General features: G+C 46.7%; 1 protein-coding gene across 12 annotated transcripts in view; it reads left to right on the top strand.

The window, feature by feature from the left end:
* lef1 (lymphoid enhancer-binding factor 1) overlaps nt 1-20,015 on the top strand; it is a 47,876-nt gene that overhangs the window by 12,672 nt on the left and 15,189 nt on the right. For 8 of the 12 annotated variants that reach the window (XM_020043958.3, XM_020043957.3, XM_020043956.3 and 5 more), the window contains exons 4-7: nt 14,631-14,763; nt 17,859-17,979; nt 18,467-18,586; nt 19,199-19,373. In XM_020043958.3, coding sequence (XP_019899517.1) covers nt 14,631-14,763; nt 17,859-17,979; nt 18,467-18,586; nt 19,199-19,373 — 549 coding nt within the window. The remainder of the gene's footprint in view (nt 1-14,630; nt 14,764-17,858; nt 17,980-18,466; nt 18,587-19,198; nt 19,374-20,015) is intronic. The other 4 variants (XM_020043955.3, XM_020043964.3, XM_020043960.3 and 1 more) reach the window with 3 other exon arrangements.

Raw genomic sequence — 20,015 nt, 5'->3', positions numbered from 1 at the left:
CAAAAGAAATACAAAAAACAAATAATAAAAGTTGAAATTTCATCACTGTTGTTGTCAGGCACATTTTGTAGCCACCGTCACCCGGCATGGAACTAATAGTTTTTCCAGGGGCCACTGCCCATCCGCTCAGGGACCCAGGTGAGGCGTTTCATGTCCCCCATCAGGAGAGACTTCAGAGGGGCGTCCTTGCCTTTGAGCTCCCCTTCATCAAACAAGGCATCCAAATACCAAATCGATCCAGAGCCCCGACCTCAGTCCCACCCGCCACGGACCTATCTTTGAGATGAAAGCGGATGGAAAAATCATCCCCCACACACTTCCGCCGCCCAAAAAACTGGCACAAAAAAAAAGGAATGAGGCGAAGGGGACACTTCAATCACCATTTCAACCAATTCTGTCCTTCATGTCAGACAGACAGACAGACAGACAGACATGTCTTCATGTCAGCCCGACAGACAGACAGGTCTTCATGTCAGACAGACAGACAGGTCTTCATGTCCTCTGCTTAGACAGTGATGGACGGCTTTAAAGATGATGGGATATGACAGGTTCATAGACGTTTCACAGAGGTTCTTCTTTACATAAAAGTCCACTGTGCGCAAGTCTGGCTTTAGTTAATCCATATCGCTGATAGTGTAACACAGCAGAGAGAACTGGGAAGAGGTGCCGACAAAGGCTGCACTAGTCTCCCACAGGAGTGCTCTGTTTTCTGTTTGTTCCTGATCAGATTATGGAATTTTTTTTTTTTTTTTATATGTGGGGGTGTATGTTGTAATGGTATACAGCAGTGACATTGGTGTCCAATTAAAGAGTTGGGAATCTCTATGGTCTCATGCTATCTCTTGCACTGCTGGGGTCAGTGAAAATTACATTTTGATTGGCCTTGTAGTTACTCCCCTTGAGCCTGAATTTAGTGAGACTAAGACACAAAGAAAACACTGTACACTCCAGTCAGTTTCAAGGGCCATGGTAAATGGAATTATAGCTGCGCTGCATTGTGATCATTTCCCCGTCATTCCGCGTGTGTGTCTATTTCAAGTGTAGTGTCAGATGAATGGCACTCTCTCCAGGCTGTTTATGTCGGAGACCGTGCAGTGTCTTTCTCCACAGTTGGGATTTGAATATATCACGGACAAAGGCAGGCGATAACCATTTCTGAAGAAGTGGCCGAAAGAATGGTCTGGCCTCGTTGGAGACAATTTTTACACAGTCCTTGTTCTGTTTGTGTTAGGCCTCTACGAAAGCGTCTCACAAACGTAACTGACGGGGGGCGGGGCCTGGACTGGTTTGATCTCAAAGAGGTTTGGGTGAAGTAGTCTTGGGTGCTGCGCAAACAGCACCCTGTTTCTTTTGTCAGGCCCTCCTCTTGACCAGAACCTAATGGGCCTTATGTTACAAGTGTAGGGAATAGCGTTCCATTGGGGACTCGTGCCTAGTCACACATGGGTGGAGAATAGCCATTTGTTTCCGAGGGGATTACGCCTTTAGAATAGCTTTGTATTCATTCAGATCTGAGACTGGCCGTGCGTGCGCGCGCCCGCCCGCAAAGCAGAGAAAATGTTGGGGTTTTAATGACTAATACCAGCCTGAAAAGCAGCAGTTCAGTCAGCGTCTCACCCGTTAATCCGTAAACCAAGAGTTGCACCCAAACAGCAGTGGGCAGCTTGTCAGGCCTATTGTATGACTGTCCTTCACTTAGAAAGAAAAAAAATAATACAGAAATGGTTTGTCACCAGATCCACGGACAACCGATTTGGCTTGTGAAGATAATGACTGGGCGTGTAGCTCAATCTTGATACTGGGATAGAGTGAAAGTACATTTGTGCAGTGCCCTCTGGAATAATTGGGCCCCTTGGTAAAGATCAGGAAAAAACTACTATGAAAAACTGCAATTGATGTTTAGCAAAAAATATAAGTCAAACCTTTTAATTGAGGTGGAATTGATCAAAGATTTTCTTTCTCAAAACCTGTGTCACGATAATTGGCAACCCTGCATTTAGTACTATGTGGACCCTCCCCATGCCTAGATAACAGCACTGAGTCGTCTCCTGTAATATTTGATGAGGTGGGAGAACACATAGCGAGGGTTCTGACTCCATTCATCCATGCCGAATCTCTCTGGATTCAGAGTCTTTGATCCCTGCCTGTGGACTCTTCTTCAGCTCACCCCACAGGTTTTCAGTGTGCTTTAGGTCAGTGGCCATCGCAAAAGCTCGATTCTGTGGTCAGTGCACCATTTTTGTGTGCGTCTGGAGGAATGCTGTGGATCATTATCCTGCTGAAAGATCCAACGACGACCTAGTTTTACCCTCCTGGCAAAAGTAGCAAGATTTTTCTCTCTTGGTACTTGATATAGTCCATGTTGCCATGTATCCTAACCAGGTTCCCTGAGCTTTTGGAAACAAAACAGCCTACAACATTACACACCAACCACCATATTTCACAGTGGGGATTACGTTATTTTCTGCAAGAACATCCCTCTTTTTACGTCAAACCCGTCCCTGGTGTTTGTGGCCCAAAAGCTCTATTCATGTCTCATCTGATTTATAAAGGCTGGTTCCAATCAAAGTTCCTGTTACGTTTAACAAATGCCAGGCATTGACGTTTATGTCTTCATGAGAGTAGAGGCTTTCTTCTGGCAAAACATCCAAATAGCTTGTTGCTATGTTGGTGCTGTATAATTACAGTTTTGGAGACTTGGTGACCCCAAAATATACAACCAACTTCTTCAATTCTCCAATGCTGATCCATGGAGACCCCCCCCCCCCCCCACACAACCATCCTGAATGTGTGGGGCCCCCCCAAAAAAGTGTTGCACTAATAGTTGAGATGGGTATTTTCAGTTGTGTTGCTATTATTATAATTTTTTTGAGTCTTTGCCTAATTAATGAAGGAAAACAACCTTTTGTCTAATTTCATTCGTTTTCTCAGACGTTTCCCATGTTGATGGATGACAAAGGGAGCAAGGAACTTGTCACCTTATATATTGATAACCCAGTTAAACAGGAAGCTATGGATGAGATCCTTAAAAAAATACATCAGTGGGAATCTACTTCCATTAGATTTGATTAATAAGAATTCCTAGGCGTGCCAATAGTCATGACGAGACTGTTCCATGAAAAAAATATTATTTAGAATTCGTTTTTTCCCTGAACCATTTCAACTCAGGTTGGATTTCTGTTATTTTGTGTTTAAGATCAAGCTGATAACAAGCAATGACACATTTGAAAGCTGTTTTTGCTCATTTTTACCTATTGGACCAATAATTTCAGTGCGCACTGTATGTTGTAGTACTGTGTGTTTTGATACATGACATTTACAATTTTAACTGACTCAAGTTCTGTCTGTGAAATGACTCCCACAGTAATTTAATAGCCTGCTGAAGTCTATTACATGGCTGATAGCTTTAGGCAGTGGGAGTTTGAGGCTAGGGGGCTGTCCTCTTCAAAAAGCGGAGCTGCACTGAGGTGAAAAAGGGCAGTGGTCATGTGACAATGAGGTCAGAAGTTCACATGCAATGGAGATGGCCATGGCTCTAGGGGCAGAACGGAGTAGCTATGGTTGAATCATGTGTAAAATGCTAGTCAGAAAGCTCTGTGGAGGCATTGACTAACAATCTGCTCTTTTTGTTTTGTACTGCTCTTTTTGGTGAGTGCCAGGAACCTAATTCTATACTGTGAAAGAGATGTTTATTTGGATTGTGGATTTTCATGCTAATTTCTGCCCAAAACAACTGCAGAATCTTCAAAATATCTGCACAAATTACAAATGATTTAATTTACAGTCCCATCAGTTTGAAGGCCACATTAAACAGTTGGTGTATCTTCACTGCAGAAACAACAAATGGAAGGGGCGGCTCATTGTGTTTGAAGCGCACATTTAATTTAAAATCAGAATGAAGTTATGTTCGTGCAGTCTGATTTATTTAGCCAGGTAAAACTGTTATTTTGGCTGGTTGATTCTCTTTTCAGTGACCTAAAATCACATGAGCCATGGAAAAGATTCAGAATCACTATTTTTTTAACACATCATATACATCCACTTGCAATAAGATTGAAAACAACCCCCCCCCCCCCCCCCCCCCCCCCAATCTAAATTACACCACAGATGTATTTCCCCGCCTTGCAATTAAATAAAGGAAAACGTTGCTAGTTAGCTTTGTCATTGAATTAAGCTGCCCACCACAGTGACTTGGTGTTTACCTCCCTGAGGGATGGGGGTGGGGGTGGGGGGTGTGTGTGTGTGTGTGTGTGTGTGTGTGAGAAACTAGGTCAATAAACTACAAGCCAGCTCAAGCTGCACCCATTGAAATCATACCAGCTCCTCTCCTCAACGTGTGCAGTTTCAAACCTCCTTGTAAACTCTTCCTTCATCGTCCTCCACATTTAATTCGAGGTCATTTAGAAGACACTCTTATCCGGAGCACGTACCATTTTTGTAATGCCACCTCTTGGGAATTGAACTCACAACCCACATGTGCCATGCTCTACCAATGGAGCTTGTGAATTGGACCCCACACCCAATACCTGTTCATTCCTACGAAACCAAGGTCGTCATCACTCTGTTCACGTGTTTAGGTTACCACTTGATGGCCGGTGTTTAAGAGTTGGAATTTCAATATTTATTTGGTTTCCTCAGAGGCTGTTGTTAGCATGCAGATAGCACGTTGAGGTGAGCTGGACCCCTAGAAGTTAGTAGTTAGTATGGTGCAAGTTAGAATGGCGAAGTTAGTAGCTAATATGGCAGTAGGTAGTATGGAACTGGTTAATATGGCAACAAGCTAGCTGTCTCCTGCCTCTAGCTCTTTCTTCTCCACAGGTAGAGCCATACAAAAAGACCCTCGCCACGGCAACCAGACTCCATTTTTCTCCCCTCAACTCTGAGCTCCCAAATCCAAACTGACAGCCATTCATGCCCAGAATACCTGGCTGAGAGCAGAGAGGGGAAACTCTATCTAGGCGTAGCAGGCAAATCCTCTCTTGTTCCTGGGATTCTAAAACATGGTGCATGTGGCTGACTTCCTCAGCACTTCTCCCTCATTCTGTCGTGTTCCTCTCACCTTTCTCTCTCATCTCTCAATTTCTCTCCTTCTGTTATTTAGTTGTAAGATGCCGGCTTGGGTTTTTAGCGAGCGTTAAACATTAGCTGGTGCTGCATTTTCATTTGTGTTACTCTCTTCGGGCCCTTGCCCGCTAGCTTTCATTGTTGTGAATGTGGCGCTAACTTGGCATGAATGCGACGAACGCTTGGCGTGAATGTAGCTACTCAGCACTCTGCAGTCCAAAGCTGGGTTTCTAATGATAAATCATGCGGAGTGCTAATACAGCAGCTGGCTAGTGGCTAAAAATAGATGGACAGGAAGAAAAAAGAAAAGATGATTGCTAATAAAACGCGGTGCCGGACCAACATGCACCATTTAATCTTACAGTCTGCTTTACTGGATTTTGGATTTCAACCAGGGTTCTCGAGTTCTGTTTTTCTTCAGTATTTCTGCCTTACTAGCTGATATCGTGGCCATTTACACGAGTTACTGTGTACTAGATTTTTGGTTTTTAGACTAAAGTTTCACTTGCAGGTGAAGTGTGTTTGTGTGTGCCTCTTGTGCATAAACTATGCTTGTAAGAAGGGCTGCCGTCATTGGTGTGACTCATTCATTCTGGGGGTTTTCCATGTGCCGCTGTGTCTGTCTAGGCTTGTAAACGTCGGGCAGCGATTATGTTACACGTTTGTGTGCGTTTGTGTACGTGTGCATTTGTAATTTTTTTGTCTGTGTTAGTGCTCGAGCACACACGCTTGCCAGGCCTGGTCAGCAAAGGGGGCGGGGCAACCAGGCCTGCTGACAGTGGCTCTTCAGTGGAATGTCGGCCTTCTCCTCAGGTCTTTGATGTGACCTGGTCCCACTGTGATTATGAGGACCGCGCCCGCCTCAAGGTGAACATCCCACAGTGCGCCCCGGGCTGTTCCAGAACTCTTCCCACACACACACACACACTTTTCCCAAAACACCACCCCTCTGATATTTCTAAACAGGTGTCCAACATTCACCTGAAATGCCTCTCAGGATCCCAAGATGAGAGCAGTCGTAACCTGTTTTTAGGTACTGTTTTAAATTCTGTAGGGAATTTCAGTAGCCTTGCTGTTCTCCCCATAGAGAGGTCCTTTGGGGACTTTCTTGTTTTAACTTGGTGTTTCCAGTAGGCTAGTTGCCCAACACACAAGGAACTGACAGTCTTTTTAAAGTTTGAGGATAGCACACCTGGGTGTTTTCATCTGAGCGGGCCTATTTCACACAAATTACCTCAACTGGCACCTGGATAATGGGAATACGACAGGCAGTGTGATTGGTTTGCTTTAATGGGCAGGACACCTTCGAAGCCAGAGGGTCAATGTTTTGGGTTGTGACCCAACCCCCCCCCCCAGCCTTCCGTCAAAAAACTTCAGTCTGAAAACTCAAAGATGTTGGACAATATGCCTACTTCATCTGTATCCTTTTCAGAGCTTCTGTTGGTGGAATGGAAGACACTTGGCTGTAAACAATCCCCTTGTTTTCATATTCTGCGCGTGCATGTGTGCGCATGCACGTTTGTGCGCACTGGTGAAGTCTCTGATTTATTGGCCTTGTGCCATAACCATAGTTTTGTGTGTGTGTGTGTGTGTGTGTGTGGGTATGACATTGGTGTTTGTTTTGTGGGCTGTGTGTTTAGCATTTCGCCATATGCTGTTCATGTGGTGTCTCAGTGTGTGTGTTGATTTCAGCGTTTGATGTGTGCATTCCCCCCAGGCGTTTGTTGTTTAGAGGGCCCTTGTGAACAGTGACAGTGTGACTGGGCTCTTCAGACATCGGCTTTACACTGTAATTCAGTCAAATCCACTGTAGCATTTTTAAACTGGATTTGGTCAATGTAAATAAATGCCACGGTGCGGCAAGAACACCGGAGTCAGTGTTCATCTGAACGTTTCCTGAATATGGACGGACACTTGTGTAACCGTTTCAGGGCAGCGACGGGCTGGCTTCGGACTCCAGTCCAAACTAAAGTTCTGACTGAAGCCATGAAACTGGGGAGAGAGGTGTGTGGGGGAGGAGGGGGGCCGTCGTGTACATTTCTCTCTGCGGTCGACTTGTTTCCTCCGCTCGTCTCCAGCCCCTCGTTCATGCGTTCGTTCCCCTCATTACTCCGGGCGCGTGGCACTCCCCCGTTCTCCTCCCACAATCACTGGCTGGCGGCATGGCTTTCTTCTCCTATTAATTGGGTTTCGTTACATTAAGCCCCCTGGCCAAAAGGCCATCCTGCCAATAAAACATTCCATTTTTAACACTTCTCTGAAAGCGGGGCTGACCGACTGGGGGAATGGTAATTGGTTATTTATTTAAGCTTCACCCGGCTTGGCGGTTAGCGCTGTGTTTTGGTGGAGAGGTATTGGGGAGAGGAGAGGGGTGGACCTTCCCTCTCTGGGGCCTGTAAAGGAAGAAAACCGGAGGTGGGCGTTGGGAAGGGGTGTGTTTGTCCACCTTTGTTGCGCAAAGGTCAGGCATCTTACACAAGCGCGCACACGCGCGCACACGCACTTAGGCACACATTCCCTCCCCTCGTCTCTGAGAATGAACACCTGGCCAGACTGTGTCTGTCTCCATGGGGCTTTAGTACCGGCCACGCCCACGCTTCTCTCACTGCCTCAATCACTCACTTAGTCCCCAGCCCTGCCTCCCCCGCTCTGACTCCCTTGCTGCTCTGTCTCCCAAAAATTCAATTCAATAGGTACTTTATTCTCATGAATGGATAGTTTATTAATGCCAAAGCAAACATATATATTTAGGCAGCAATACACTGCAAAATAATCCTCCAAAAATAAGTACAAATAAAAAATTTTAAAAATGAGGAAAATGCTTGAAATAAGTAAAAACTATTCACCTATGGGGTGAGAAAATGTTCCTTGTACCATGACAGGAATTTCTGGAAACATGATTTCAGACACAAAAACAAATCTGAAGAATCCTTCTATTTTTGTTTTGAGACTTAAAAAAGCTTGCTGTCTTTTCCTAAGAATCAACGTGTGCCTGAATTACAAAATGTTCCTTGTTTTCATGGTTCAGGTTTATGATTAAGTTGCTTCTTGACAATAACCTGAGTAGGCATTTTGGATAGAGATTTTGATTTGTCGCATCTCTGTCCCTCTCTCTTTGTCTCTCTCTGTCCCTCTCTTCTCTCTCCCTTTTTGTTTCTGTCTCTTTCACCTTCAGTTCAGTAGCTGCTTTATTAGCCTGGATTGATGGTTGCCACTATTCCCAAATATAACATGTTTAGACAGCAATAAAAATACAATATCAACAAAAACGATTAACAATAAAAATCAGAATCTCTACCACTGTTTCTCAACTCTATGAATTTTCTAATATTTTTCCAGTAGCTCTGTTCTATTAATTCTAATTCTGTGGCGCTGTGCCTATGACCTATACTATTTGGAGTCATGAGGGGCTCTGTCTGAACACAAGGCAGGAGTCGGGTTCTGGGCTGTATTGGGTTTCTTCCCTCCTTGGTTTGTCATCTAATCCGCCTCCCAATAGGGACTGAAGTGGCTTGTTACGATCCGGACTTCAATGTCCATGGTAGGGATTTTCCTTTAATGCGCTAGTGTGTCCTGGCTCTGTGTGCCTTGTCATCAGACCGTTCCACCGGAGTCCATAAAGTCATGTGAGGCCAAGCAGGTGTGCAGCGGTCCAGACGCAGGACTAGCATGGCTAACAAAGCTTCAGAAAGAGTAATAGGGAATCAAACTAGTGGTCTTTCTTAGGCATGTTCCTGGTGTGTCTGCCGTCACTGGTCTCTGTGTTCCTCTGTCTCTCTGAGGGAACTTGACTGTGGCACCGCTAGTTTGTGTGTTCAGGTGAGGCTGCTGAAAGGGCTCGGGCTGCATAGCGGAACTGTGAGGAGAAGTCTTATTTTTATTTATTTTTCAGTCAGAGGATTTAGCAGCATGGGAAGTCATGGGAATCCTTCACTGCCTCTTTACCCTCCCAGTCCCCATCTCTTGTGGAAAAACTCACGTGGTTTCTGCACACAGTTGATTGTAGCTGCGGGCGGGCCGAGTCCTCATTGCATATAAATTACAGAAGTGGGAAGCGATTATTATAAACTTCCCACATTTTTCCTTTTTTTCGTTCTTCCTCCCTCCCTCACTCGACAGAAGTAGGATAATTGAGTACAAAAGGCGAGCGGTGGGGGGGGGGGGGGGGGCAGAGTGAGAGACGCCAGGCAGGGAGAGAGACGGGGGGAGAGGATGGGGGAGAGTGTGGAGAATCCCTTCCCATCTGAGTGACTGTATGGAAGGGTTAGCCAACTGTCGACTAGCACTGTACACATTGGAAAGGGCTCTGTAGATCTAGGTTCGAGCATGTGTGTGGGTGGAGACGGTTTTTGGAGCAATTGACACCTTTTAGTAATGTGATACCCTCACTGTTCCTACTCCCATTCACAAGGGGGCGATAGCCGAGAGTGGTGGAGCGCTAACCTTAGGCTAGAATAATTGCAGATTCGCTAGCCTTTTTGGCTTCACAAACCTCAATGGGAAATATTCAGATTTTATAATTGTTTTAAATTGCAAACATTGTCTGGTTTTAACTTATATAAAAAATAAAATATATATATATATATATATATATATGACTTCCCAGGTTGAAATGCTGCTTGAATGTATTCACTCCCAAACCATCTAAAAATAGAACGTCATCAAGACCTACTTGGCTACAGCAGATCACTAGTCATTACGGCTAAAACAAAATAGCATTTTGAGTGGTTTATTTTTGTTTGGTTTACTGTTTGAACATTTGCCTAGGTTATATGTAAATATCTACTTCAGGCTACATTAATACATATGCCTATTACAGCCAGATCAGATTAGAACCAACCAACAATACTGGCCCAACAGCTTCTCAAGAAATGACAGGGTGCATTCCAATATTCAGCTCCATGTTAATTGGACAACAAACAATAGTGTACTGGCGTCGCGAAAGAAACAATGCACTGCATTATGTTCCAAAACCTTCGTCCTCTCTAGCAGTAGAAAGTATATAAATTCAGGGTGCCATGATGAACCTGAATCCAACCCCCCTCGAACAGTAGTAGTGTCAAACGTAGACAGAACCGCAGTGTATCCTTCTAACCAACCTCTCCTAGCACCTCAACCCACCTTGCTGTTCCACACATGCAGCCACGAGCACTCTGACAAGCACGCTAAAGCATTGGGCTGTTACAAAGGAAAGCGTCAGAGCTAGAGTTTCTCCTGCCAGCCCCAGTTCCGCGCAATAAATTTCTCCCCAAACCACATCTGAAGCATCTTTCAGTAGGACGGCCAAGCCTGGTTATAGAATTCTGAAATGGAACGTTTCTTGAAAAATTCTCTGTCTCACTAATATGAATAGAAATGAAACCTAAGCCTATTATTTCTTCCCCGACAATAAATAGGAGACCTCCATCCCGCCACTCAGCCGCCTTGGAGTTTGAACTGTCGTCACGGGGATGAGAATGGCCGGCAAAATTGCGGTGACACTGTGTAACCCTTCACGGTTGCGGTCAAGTCAGAGCTGTCCAACCACTTCCTCTGAGAGCTTAGAAGAAAAAACATTCTGTTTATAATGGACGGAAAGCGCAGCTGGTCCAAAATGGCGGCTTCATGGTGGTGCCTCGAACAACTTTTCTCGGGGGAACATGTCGTTCTCCCCTGATCATTATGTAAGGCAATCCCTGTTGCGGTAATGAGAAGGTTTTCCTGTTGGCATATAGTGATCTGCGTGCAGACATTTTGGTGCTGGCTACTAGTAGAGATATGGTTATTGATCCCTTGCCTCATACAGATTTCCCTAAATGCTGTGTCGGTCACAGAAGCCTGCAGGTTTCACTGGTGGATTTAGCCTTTAGCACACAATAGAGGCACAGTTTATTAAGAAGTTGAGAGAAATGGGCTGTGACAGCTGCAACTGGGATTGTACAAAAGAGGTCTTCTTCAGTGTGGTGAAGGCTAGGGCAATTCACAACAGCCTGCTTTCTCAGGCTAAGGAGTCCGCCTGCAAGCAGACTGCATCGGTTTATATATATAGATATATAGTGAAGCGTTTGATATATGTTTGCGTGTCTATGGCTGTCATTGACTCATTTGCATATATGGTTTAGAACCCACCCCTTCCACTCTCTCCCGGTCCTTTTCCCTCTGTCAGAGAAGAGAGCTTGAAGATTGGAGAGCTTAAATGAAAATTCTCCATTCAGGTTCTTATCTCATTTCCACAGGGAAGCAAATGGGAGCTGAAAGGCGTAAAATGAAGAGAAGAGGGGCTAGGATGGTATCGTTTTAGCCCCAGCTAGTATAGGCACATCGCTGGCTGCCGCAGGCATGGTTCAGGCACTCTATTAGGGGATAGGGGCCCCACGATTAGGCCTGTTTAGCCCTTTCTGGTCCTCAAGGTAGGATAAAGAGCCATTAAAGCTACTCCAGCACACAGATTATCCTGTAACCCTTGACCCCAGCTGACCTGGGGTAGCCAGGTTTCACCTGGTTTTCAGACGTCAGAATTTCAGAGCCAGGGATTAGGGACTAATTAGTCAATATTAGTGAGCTAATTTGGGTTGTTTGAAGTTGGATTGAGATTCCATCTCTGCTTATTCTTTACATTTTTACCATTAGTGTTTTTCACCCTTTTCTTAAATGCATTTTAAGAAAAGATTCAGTCCAACGGTAGTTTGAGGAAGACAAGCGGGGGGGTTGTTGATGCTTAACCCAGCCCCCCCCCCCCCCCCGACACCGACACCCTCCAGCCCAGCCCACCACACTACTTAACCCCTGGTTAGGAATGGTGGTGGTGGGGTGAGAGTTGTGGGGGAGGTGCCAGGCTGTGAGGGGTCTGGTCCAGGAACAGGACATTCCACTGTGGCCCCTACCAATTAGCATACTGGGAATGTCGCATCAGCACGGATCATCTCACTACAAATCCACACAGTGAACGTAGCCTAGCGCAGATCCGTATTGTATGCAAAACACCCACTGAGTGATACCTTTAGCTAGCATTTTGATGCAGTGAGCCGGTTGGGGCCTGTCCGAACGCCACTGGATTGGTTGACGTCGTCAGAGGAGTCCTATCGCCTTTGAAACATAACACGTCACACGTCAACCCATTGTCCCCGCGCACTGGAAGGGAGTGATGGTTTTCTGGTGCGCCCTCTGGAAGTGTGCAAAGGGAGGGCTGCTTTGCACTCTGGCAGTCGTGGCTCAGTGCTGGTGCTCTCTGTGAATAGCGGGTTTAACATGGCTAAGCAGTACCATGTGTTCAGTTCTGTTGGAGCGTGTAAGCGACCGGGGGTTTGGGGCCGGGGCCGGCCAGGGCCATTCTGGCCGGTGGGGCGGGGCTGGTGTGTGAAAGGGGGGGCGCGGGTGTCTGAGTCAGCCCCGGGGGTGCTGGGGGAAGGGGCGCTGCGCTGACGTGATTAACACTGCCTTTTGGTTCTACCGCAGACGGCCTTACGATACCCCCCCCCCCCCCCGTTCTCCCCTCCATCCCTCTTCTCTCCTCCTTCCTCTGTAATGAACTCCTCTTATTCACTGGCTAATGACTGCCTTTGATCTCTCCGCTCACTAAGACCTCTGCTCTAACTCTGCCCTGTGGGTCTCTCTCGCTCGCTCGCTCTCTTTTTTTTTTCTTCTTTTCTTCCACTCTCCCCCTTCACCCCCCCCCCCCCCCCCCCCCCGCCCCCGCCCCCCCAGGCAGACAGACACACCGACAGTTAGGGCGGTACTGGTTGAGCAAGACTAAATTAAGTTCTGAGGTGCTGCAGAAAAGCCTGGACTGAAGATAATATGTATCTATATACTGGCCAAAAGTTTACGGACACCCGCTCATGGCGCGACTTCCAAAGTCAGGGCCGTTAATATGGAGTCAATCCACAGCCTCTTCTCTTCTGGAAAGGCTTTGCACCAGATGTGCGAACAATCAGCCACAAGAGCATGAGTGAGGTCAGGCACTGACGTCGGGCGATAAGGAATCGTTCCAACTCATCCCAGCGGTGTTTGAAGGTGTTGAGGTCAGAGCTCTGTGCGGGCCAGTCAAGCGTCATTTTACTTTTTGGTTCACTTTCAGAGACTCGTTACCAAGCGCTTCCCTGCAAACCTTAACGTTCTGGACGCTCTTGTTGTTTTCTAAAATGTGTTGGAAATGTATTGCTGTGTTGGCGTTCGATTACGATTTGAGCAGATCTTGTTGCGGGGCTATCATCAGTCAGCTCTTGTAGTCCGTGTAGTGAAACCATGAATGATGGCAAGCGAGAACAGCAAATCAATGACAGCGCACATTTACAGATCCACAACTCATGGTTCGCAGAGTGATCTAAAAAGGCCAAAGAAAGATCTGGTAAGGCACGAAGCGCACACATCTCCCTCCGCCTCATGCAGCTGCCGAGGCAGAGAGTGCAATGAACAGAGGGCGGAGTTACACTTGTCCGGAAACAATAACAGTTATTTATTAAATAATTATGCATTTAGTCTGGCACGTCACAACCCACTGTTTCCACATGCACCCGCAGTGGGTTACCACCAATAGTTGAATAAAGGCTGCTCTAGAGAATGCGTTCACCCTGCTCAGGTCCGATCGCAGAGAACTTTACTGCTCAATCACAGCTTTGGGGTTTATTGGTGTTATGTCTCTACCAGTTTTCCACTAACGGGTTTGGGCCTTTGATGGACTGCTGCCGAGATTCTGGCTGGTTTACTTGCATATAAACTCTGAATCTCTTTTAGAGTGGCCTTTGAGTCCTTAATCACCTCCCTGACCAAGGCCCTTCTTACCTGGTTACTTAGTTTGGCCGGACGATCACTTCTGGAAGATTCTTGGAGTCTTGGTTCCAAACTTCTTGAGTTTCACAATAATGGAGCCCATTGTGCTCCTGTGAACTGTCAATGCTTTAGCAAGGTTTTTAGAACCTTCCACAGATCGATGCCTCGACACAGTTCTATCTCTGTGGACTACAAGGATTACCTCAGCTAGGTTTTTGCTCAGTTTTTCGAAAAGCACTGCAAAGTGTGAGACCTTATAGAGGCAGCTGTGGTCTTTGCTAAATCTAGTCCAATCAATTGAATTTGACACAGGTGGATTCCAATCATGTTTTTGAGAGACATCTCAAAGATAAGAGACCTCTCATTGCAAAGGGTGTAAATACTTGAGAGATTTAAGTTTTTCCTTTTAAATAAACTGGCACATATTTCTAAAAATGTGTTTTCAATTTCTCATTATGAATTATAATGTGTAGATTAATTGCTCAGATGATATTTAATCAATTATAAATGTAATCTTTAACACAACAAAATGTGGAGAAGGTGAAGGCATCTGAACTTTGAGGAGGCTGTGTGTGCGTGCGTATGGGTGGGCGGGCAGGCAGGCGTGCGTATACAGTGTGTGTGTGTGTGTGTATAATATATATTTGTGTATCTGTATAAATAAATATAATTAAATTATCTTTATTTTACCATCAATCTTTTTGTGTTTGAGTGTGTTGCTACACAAATCCCCAAAAGGCTATACCCTAGTCATGTGACCGAGGTTCAGGACTCCGTGTGTCTCATCATTTTGTCTCCCCCCTCTCTCCCTCCTCCAGTCCAATAAGGTTCCTGTGGTGCAGCCGTCACATGCGGTCCACCCGCTCACCCCACTCATCACATACAGCGACGAGCATTTCGCCCCCGGGCCCCACTCCGGACACCACCCCCAGGACGTCAACCCCAAACAAGGTGGGTGTGCCCCCCCCCCCCCGCCCGCCCTCCGCTCCGCCCCACCCTCCTTTGGTCCGCCCACCAGATCAGGAGAGGGCGGCATTCATAGCCCGGCGTGTGTGACATGACCGGAGCGGGGAGTATACAACACCTGTGAACTAGGGCAGATGCTGAGGTCACACTGCGTTCAGCACTACCTCCCATCCCCACATAGAGGCGTCCGGCCAGTGGAGGGTGTCAGTGGGAGATGTAGCGTTCACACACACACACACACACACACACAGTGTCGTGTCTCCCACTGTCATAGCACGCAGCCATGTCTCAGTCTCAACACACTATGCACGCTCTTTCTCTCTGTTCATTACTCCCCATCTTTCTGTCTCACTGTCTTTGACAGCCTTTCTATGTCTGTGTCTCTCACTCTGATGCTCTCTCTTTTTTCCTTGTCTCTCTTTCTCTCTCCCTGTCTCTCTCTTTCTCCCCGTCTCTTTCTCTCTGTGTGCCCTCATGTAAATACATTATAAGAAAATCCCTGATGGCAGTAGAGCACAGAGGCTGTTTGACGGCCCAGGTGCAGTCATGGTGAGACTGAGACTGAGGTTTATGTATCTGTGGCCTGGCAGCTGCCCTCCAGCTGCCCTCCAACTGCCCTCCATATGTGCCACCCCCATCTTCCTTCCCTACTGCTCCCCTCTTCCTTCCCCCCCCCCCCCCCCCCCCCCCCCGCCCACCACTTCAAAGCAGGAGGTTGACCAGACAGGATGCGATGTCTGATGACGGGGCAGTTTGGTAAATAATCCAATATGGCCGTGCCGTACAGCAAGTCCATCCAGGCTAGGAGACGTTTGGTACAGTGTGTGGGCCTGCTGATTTACCACAGTGTAATGTGACACAATACATAGAACAGCTCTGGAAAGATCGTCACCTCCTCCCTTGTTACGAAAACGAGGACTCGTTTGATTTATTCACGCTCGCAGTCGACAAGACTAATTACGCAGGATGTATAGTTGCAATCAGACTTTAAAACACAAGACACTACATTCAATTAAAGGCCCGGCTTTCGGAGAGGAGAAAAAAGACTGTCCAAAGGGCTCTGTTTTCTATTTTGGTCTTGGTGCGAGTGGATTTAGTGAAAGAGAGTTGATGATAAAAACTGCAGTTGTATTCAAAAGCCCTGGAGGAGATATGAGGCTAAATCGACCCTCATGCTGCTTTAGTCTCTTCTGGGTCCACGTAGGAGAGATCTTCTAGAGGAATTAGCTGTAAATGAAGTCCCCTGACATTTCCAGGCCTAAATACTGTGAACGTAGTTAGGACTGGCTAAAGATGCTTAAGAAGCAAGGAGGGCAGTCCCGATCCACACACCCCACCCCCCTCTCTCTCCCCCCTCTCTCTCATCCTCTCCTACTCCCTCTAATTTTCATTGACCAATCGGATCTCTGCCCTCCTTAGCGGAATCAGGACTTTGATCTTCTCGTTAATTATGAAAAACAATCATGGATTTTCTCATTATGGGGCCTAATAAGCTTTAATACTTGCAGTGCGGTGATGCTGTTTCGAAGGTCGAACTCCAGAGCCCTTTGAACATGTGGGTTTCAGCCCTTCACATTCTAATTTAAGACACAGCGAACTAGTACTTGAAGCAATATTTAAAATGCACCATATCCCGCGACGGGAACGTATTTGAGTACAAGGTAACTGTAGGTGTGGACAAGGGGATGTAAGTGGTTGACGTTAACGAGGTAAGACTTGGAGTAACTGAGCACCTTTCTAGTGCCGCGAGAGCCAGCGTGAACCCGCTAAACTGCCACCTCCTTCCCTCCGTCTGTCACTCCCACCCGCCTACGCCTCCCTCTCCTCCTAGGGCCATGGGAGTGCTCTGAGACGGCGGTGTGGTGGATTAGCGGGCAGTGGCGTGTTGGAATCCGGCGTTGCTACAGTAGCTTTGGAGACATAAGCCTCCTCTCTGCCCCTCCGAGGGGTAAGAGCCCTCTAGACCGCCGAGGGAGAGAGAAAGAGAGACGAGGAGAGAGAGAGGGAGAGACAGACTGGGTCCATATGGGATTAGGCGATAGTGTTAATCTGGAGGCCCTTGCCTTCTTTTCTTCGTCTCGGTGTGTGTGTGTGCGCCCGCGAATATCACCGCGGGGCCTTTAACACATCAGTCCCTGAGCCCGGCTGCCAGTTTGACACATCCATTCACCAGGGAACTTATTTTCCTTCGACACCTCCCTTTTGACCTTGAAGCCCACGAGGTCTGGTGTTGACTAGAAAAGCGCAGGAGAAAGAGGAGCCGGTGACAGTAAAGGGCTCTGGGAATTCTATAAACGGGGATTATTAGAGAGAGCACAGAGACGCGGGCCATAATTAACACCCTGTTCAGCTTCTAAACGGACTGGGGGAACCAGAAGGCTGAATGGGCCAAATATGAGCCTTTTTATTTTTTTGCAGGGGTCACTGACAGGTCATCGTCAGCTACAATCAGCTCGCCAGAATATTTTGCAATTGACATACTTCACTTCAAGTATTACTGTCAGACACAGCGGAGGTGATCAAATCATTGACGTTACTGATGTTTGAATTTTTTTTGCAAGTTAATTTGTAACCGATCTTTCTGGGCTCCCTCACTATATTTCATGTTATTGATGCACTCACGCGCACGCTGAATGTCAACACACTGTACAGACATTGTCATCTAGTGTTTAGTGCAGGATTAAACCATTAAACCTAGCAGGACACACACCACACAATATTTATGAAATTATTTTAATAAAATGTGTTTCATAACAATTATGGCCAGTAATGTACAGCATCTAGAAAATAGACTCCTGACTAGGGGCTTGATTAAATTTTAATTCCACACCCAAATTCTAATTCGCTGCAGTTCTTTTCAGTTTGGAATTGGAATTAGAATTTGCATCCTGGAGTCTCCCATAACAGTCCACCACGCTGTCGTAGTATGGTTGTAGTCTTGCTTTAACCTGGTTGACAGTTTCCTCAGGAGGTCACAGAATGTCTGTTCTGAGTCTGTGCTCGGTCATTGTGTGTGTGTGTGTGTGTGCATTCATGCATGGTCAGGTCATTGAGAGTGTGTTCTGTTCCTTCTCATACAGGACAGTACCACTCATCCTGTCTCTCTACAGGCCTACAGCGGCACCATCCTGGACCCGACATGCCCAACTTCTACTCTCTCTCACCGGGAGGAGTGGGACAGATCACCCCCCCACTGGGATGGTACGTCTTGGACCACACACATATAAGATGACACCCCCTTCTCCACACGGCCAGGGCGCCCATGACCTCTGACACGTTGCAGCTTCCAGCTAGCCTCTTCATGTAGGCCTGTCACCTGAACGCTGTTATCATGGCCCCCGCTCCCCAATGTCAGTATCGCCAGTTCACGCTGATAACCCAGGCTAACCCTAAACCAGGCTAACCCTAAACCAGGTTGTATAGACCAGAGCAGTGAGTTTCCCCTGTGGTCTGACGGCAGTCTACTGCTGCTGTAGGTGCATCAGTCCGATACTGGTAGGACAAGGGGTTCTGCCCAGGCTGTCTGGAGGCCCTCGTGGCCTGGTGTCCTCCTCTCCCCTCCACTTAGTCCAAACAGGACTAAATTCTTGTTCCAGATTATTGTATGGAACAAGAATTGACTTTAATAAAGTAAATGCATTGGTTCTTGTTCCAGTTTCTAAAGTAGATTGATGGGTTCTTGTTCCAGGTTCTCCCACCATATGGTCCCAGGTCCCCCTGGGCCACACGCCACGGGGATCCCTCATCCGGCCATCGTCAACCCCCAGGTCAAACACGAGCCCCAGCATGACAACGACCTGATGCACATGTGAGTCCCCCAAACAGTGGTTCTGTCCGGGCCTTTTTTAACCCAGGGACGTCCCACACACACACTTCTCCATTCTATTTGGTGTTCAGCGTAGTTCCAGGTATTTGTTCCCTGAACCACACAGCAGCCCCGCCCCCCTCCTCCTATTAACTTGATGTGAGGAGATAAGCAACAAGGGGCCTCTGGGAACTGATAAAGGCCCCACCATGCTTCATTTGGCCCTTGGCATCACAACCTGCATACCAACTGATAGTTCCCGCCTAAAAGTGTCACACACACACTTCAAGGTCGTGTGTGTGTGTGTGTGTGTGTGTGATCGGTCTGAGGGGAACGGATTGGTTACCATTACTGGTGATGAAGTAATCTCTCGCTCCGCATGAAAGCCCCAAGACGGTACGACCGCACATGATTAAAAGCTTCTGGCATCGTGGCAACCCCTCGCACGCACCCTTGCTCCCCATTGGCTGGGTCGCAACAGACCCGTTTCGACTTTTGTTCTCACACTCGAGAGGCCGGCCCACTTTTTTAGTTTTTTTTTTTTTTTTTGCAGCAACCCGTCATTCCCTTCTTCTTCTTTACCTCCCTTCCTTGTTTTTTTTTTCTCGCCAATTGTTTTGCCAGGAAGCCCCAGCACCACGAACAGAGGAAGGACCAGGAGCCCAAGAGGCCCCACATCAAGAAGCCACTGAACGCCTTCATGCTCTACATGAAGGAGATGAGGGCCAACGTGGTGGCAGAGTGCACGCTGAAGGAGAGCGCCGCCATCAACCAGATCCTGGGACGCCGGGTACGTATGGGCACGGCGACGCAACCTGGGGCCGAGCACTCAAAGGGAGAACGCTTGACTACCCACCCCTCCCATAGGGGGCGCTGGCCGTGGTGGCCTACACTGCAAAAATGCTTCCTCAGAAATTAGGAAAGAAAATGCTCAAATCGAGCAAATGTCTTTCAATGGGGTGAGACTGTAAATGCTGAAATTATGCAACATTCTCTATTTTAGGTACAACCTGATTCTTAGAATAAAAACATTTTTTTTTTTTATCTTATTAAAAGAATATCAGGCTTGTTCTGATTTTTTGTTTGTCAGAATTTCTGTCTATGTTGCTTTTTGGTTTGTTACAGGCAGCATTTTCTAACCCCAGTGTATTTATGTATGTTACATTTTATTTAGCTTATTTTTAAGGAAGCAGTTTTTGCACTGTAACATTAGAAATAGAATTGATAGAATGTGTGTAGAATTTATGTATTTTGGAACACATGTTCTATTTTATATTAGCCCAAGCCTAAACTGATTGACAATGAGGCCCCATCCGGTTATTCTGTAATCAATAACCCCCTGATCCCATCTGTCATTCAGCTTTAGGGCTTCCAGATCATAGAAATAGAATCCATAGAGCAGGCCCCTTCATTAAGTCAATAATGGCTTAAG

The sequence above is a fragment of the Esox lucius genome, chromosome 25 (assembly GCF_011004845.1).
Source record: "Esox lucius isolate fEsoLuc1 chromosome 25, fEsoLuc1.pri, whole genome shotgun sequence".
Classification (NCBI taxonomy): Eukaryota; Metazoa; Chordata; class Actinopteri; order Esociformes; family Esocidae; genus Esox; species Esox lucius.
The sequence above is the reverse complement of the archived record's forward strand: the minus strand, read 5'-3'. Positions and strand labels throughout refer to the sequence as shown.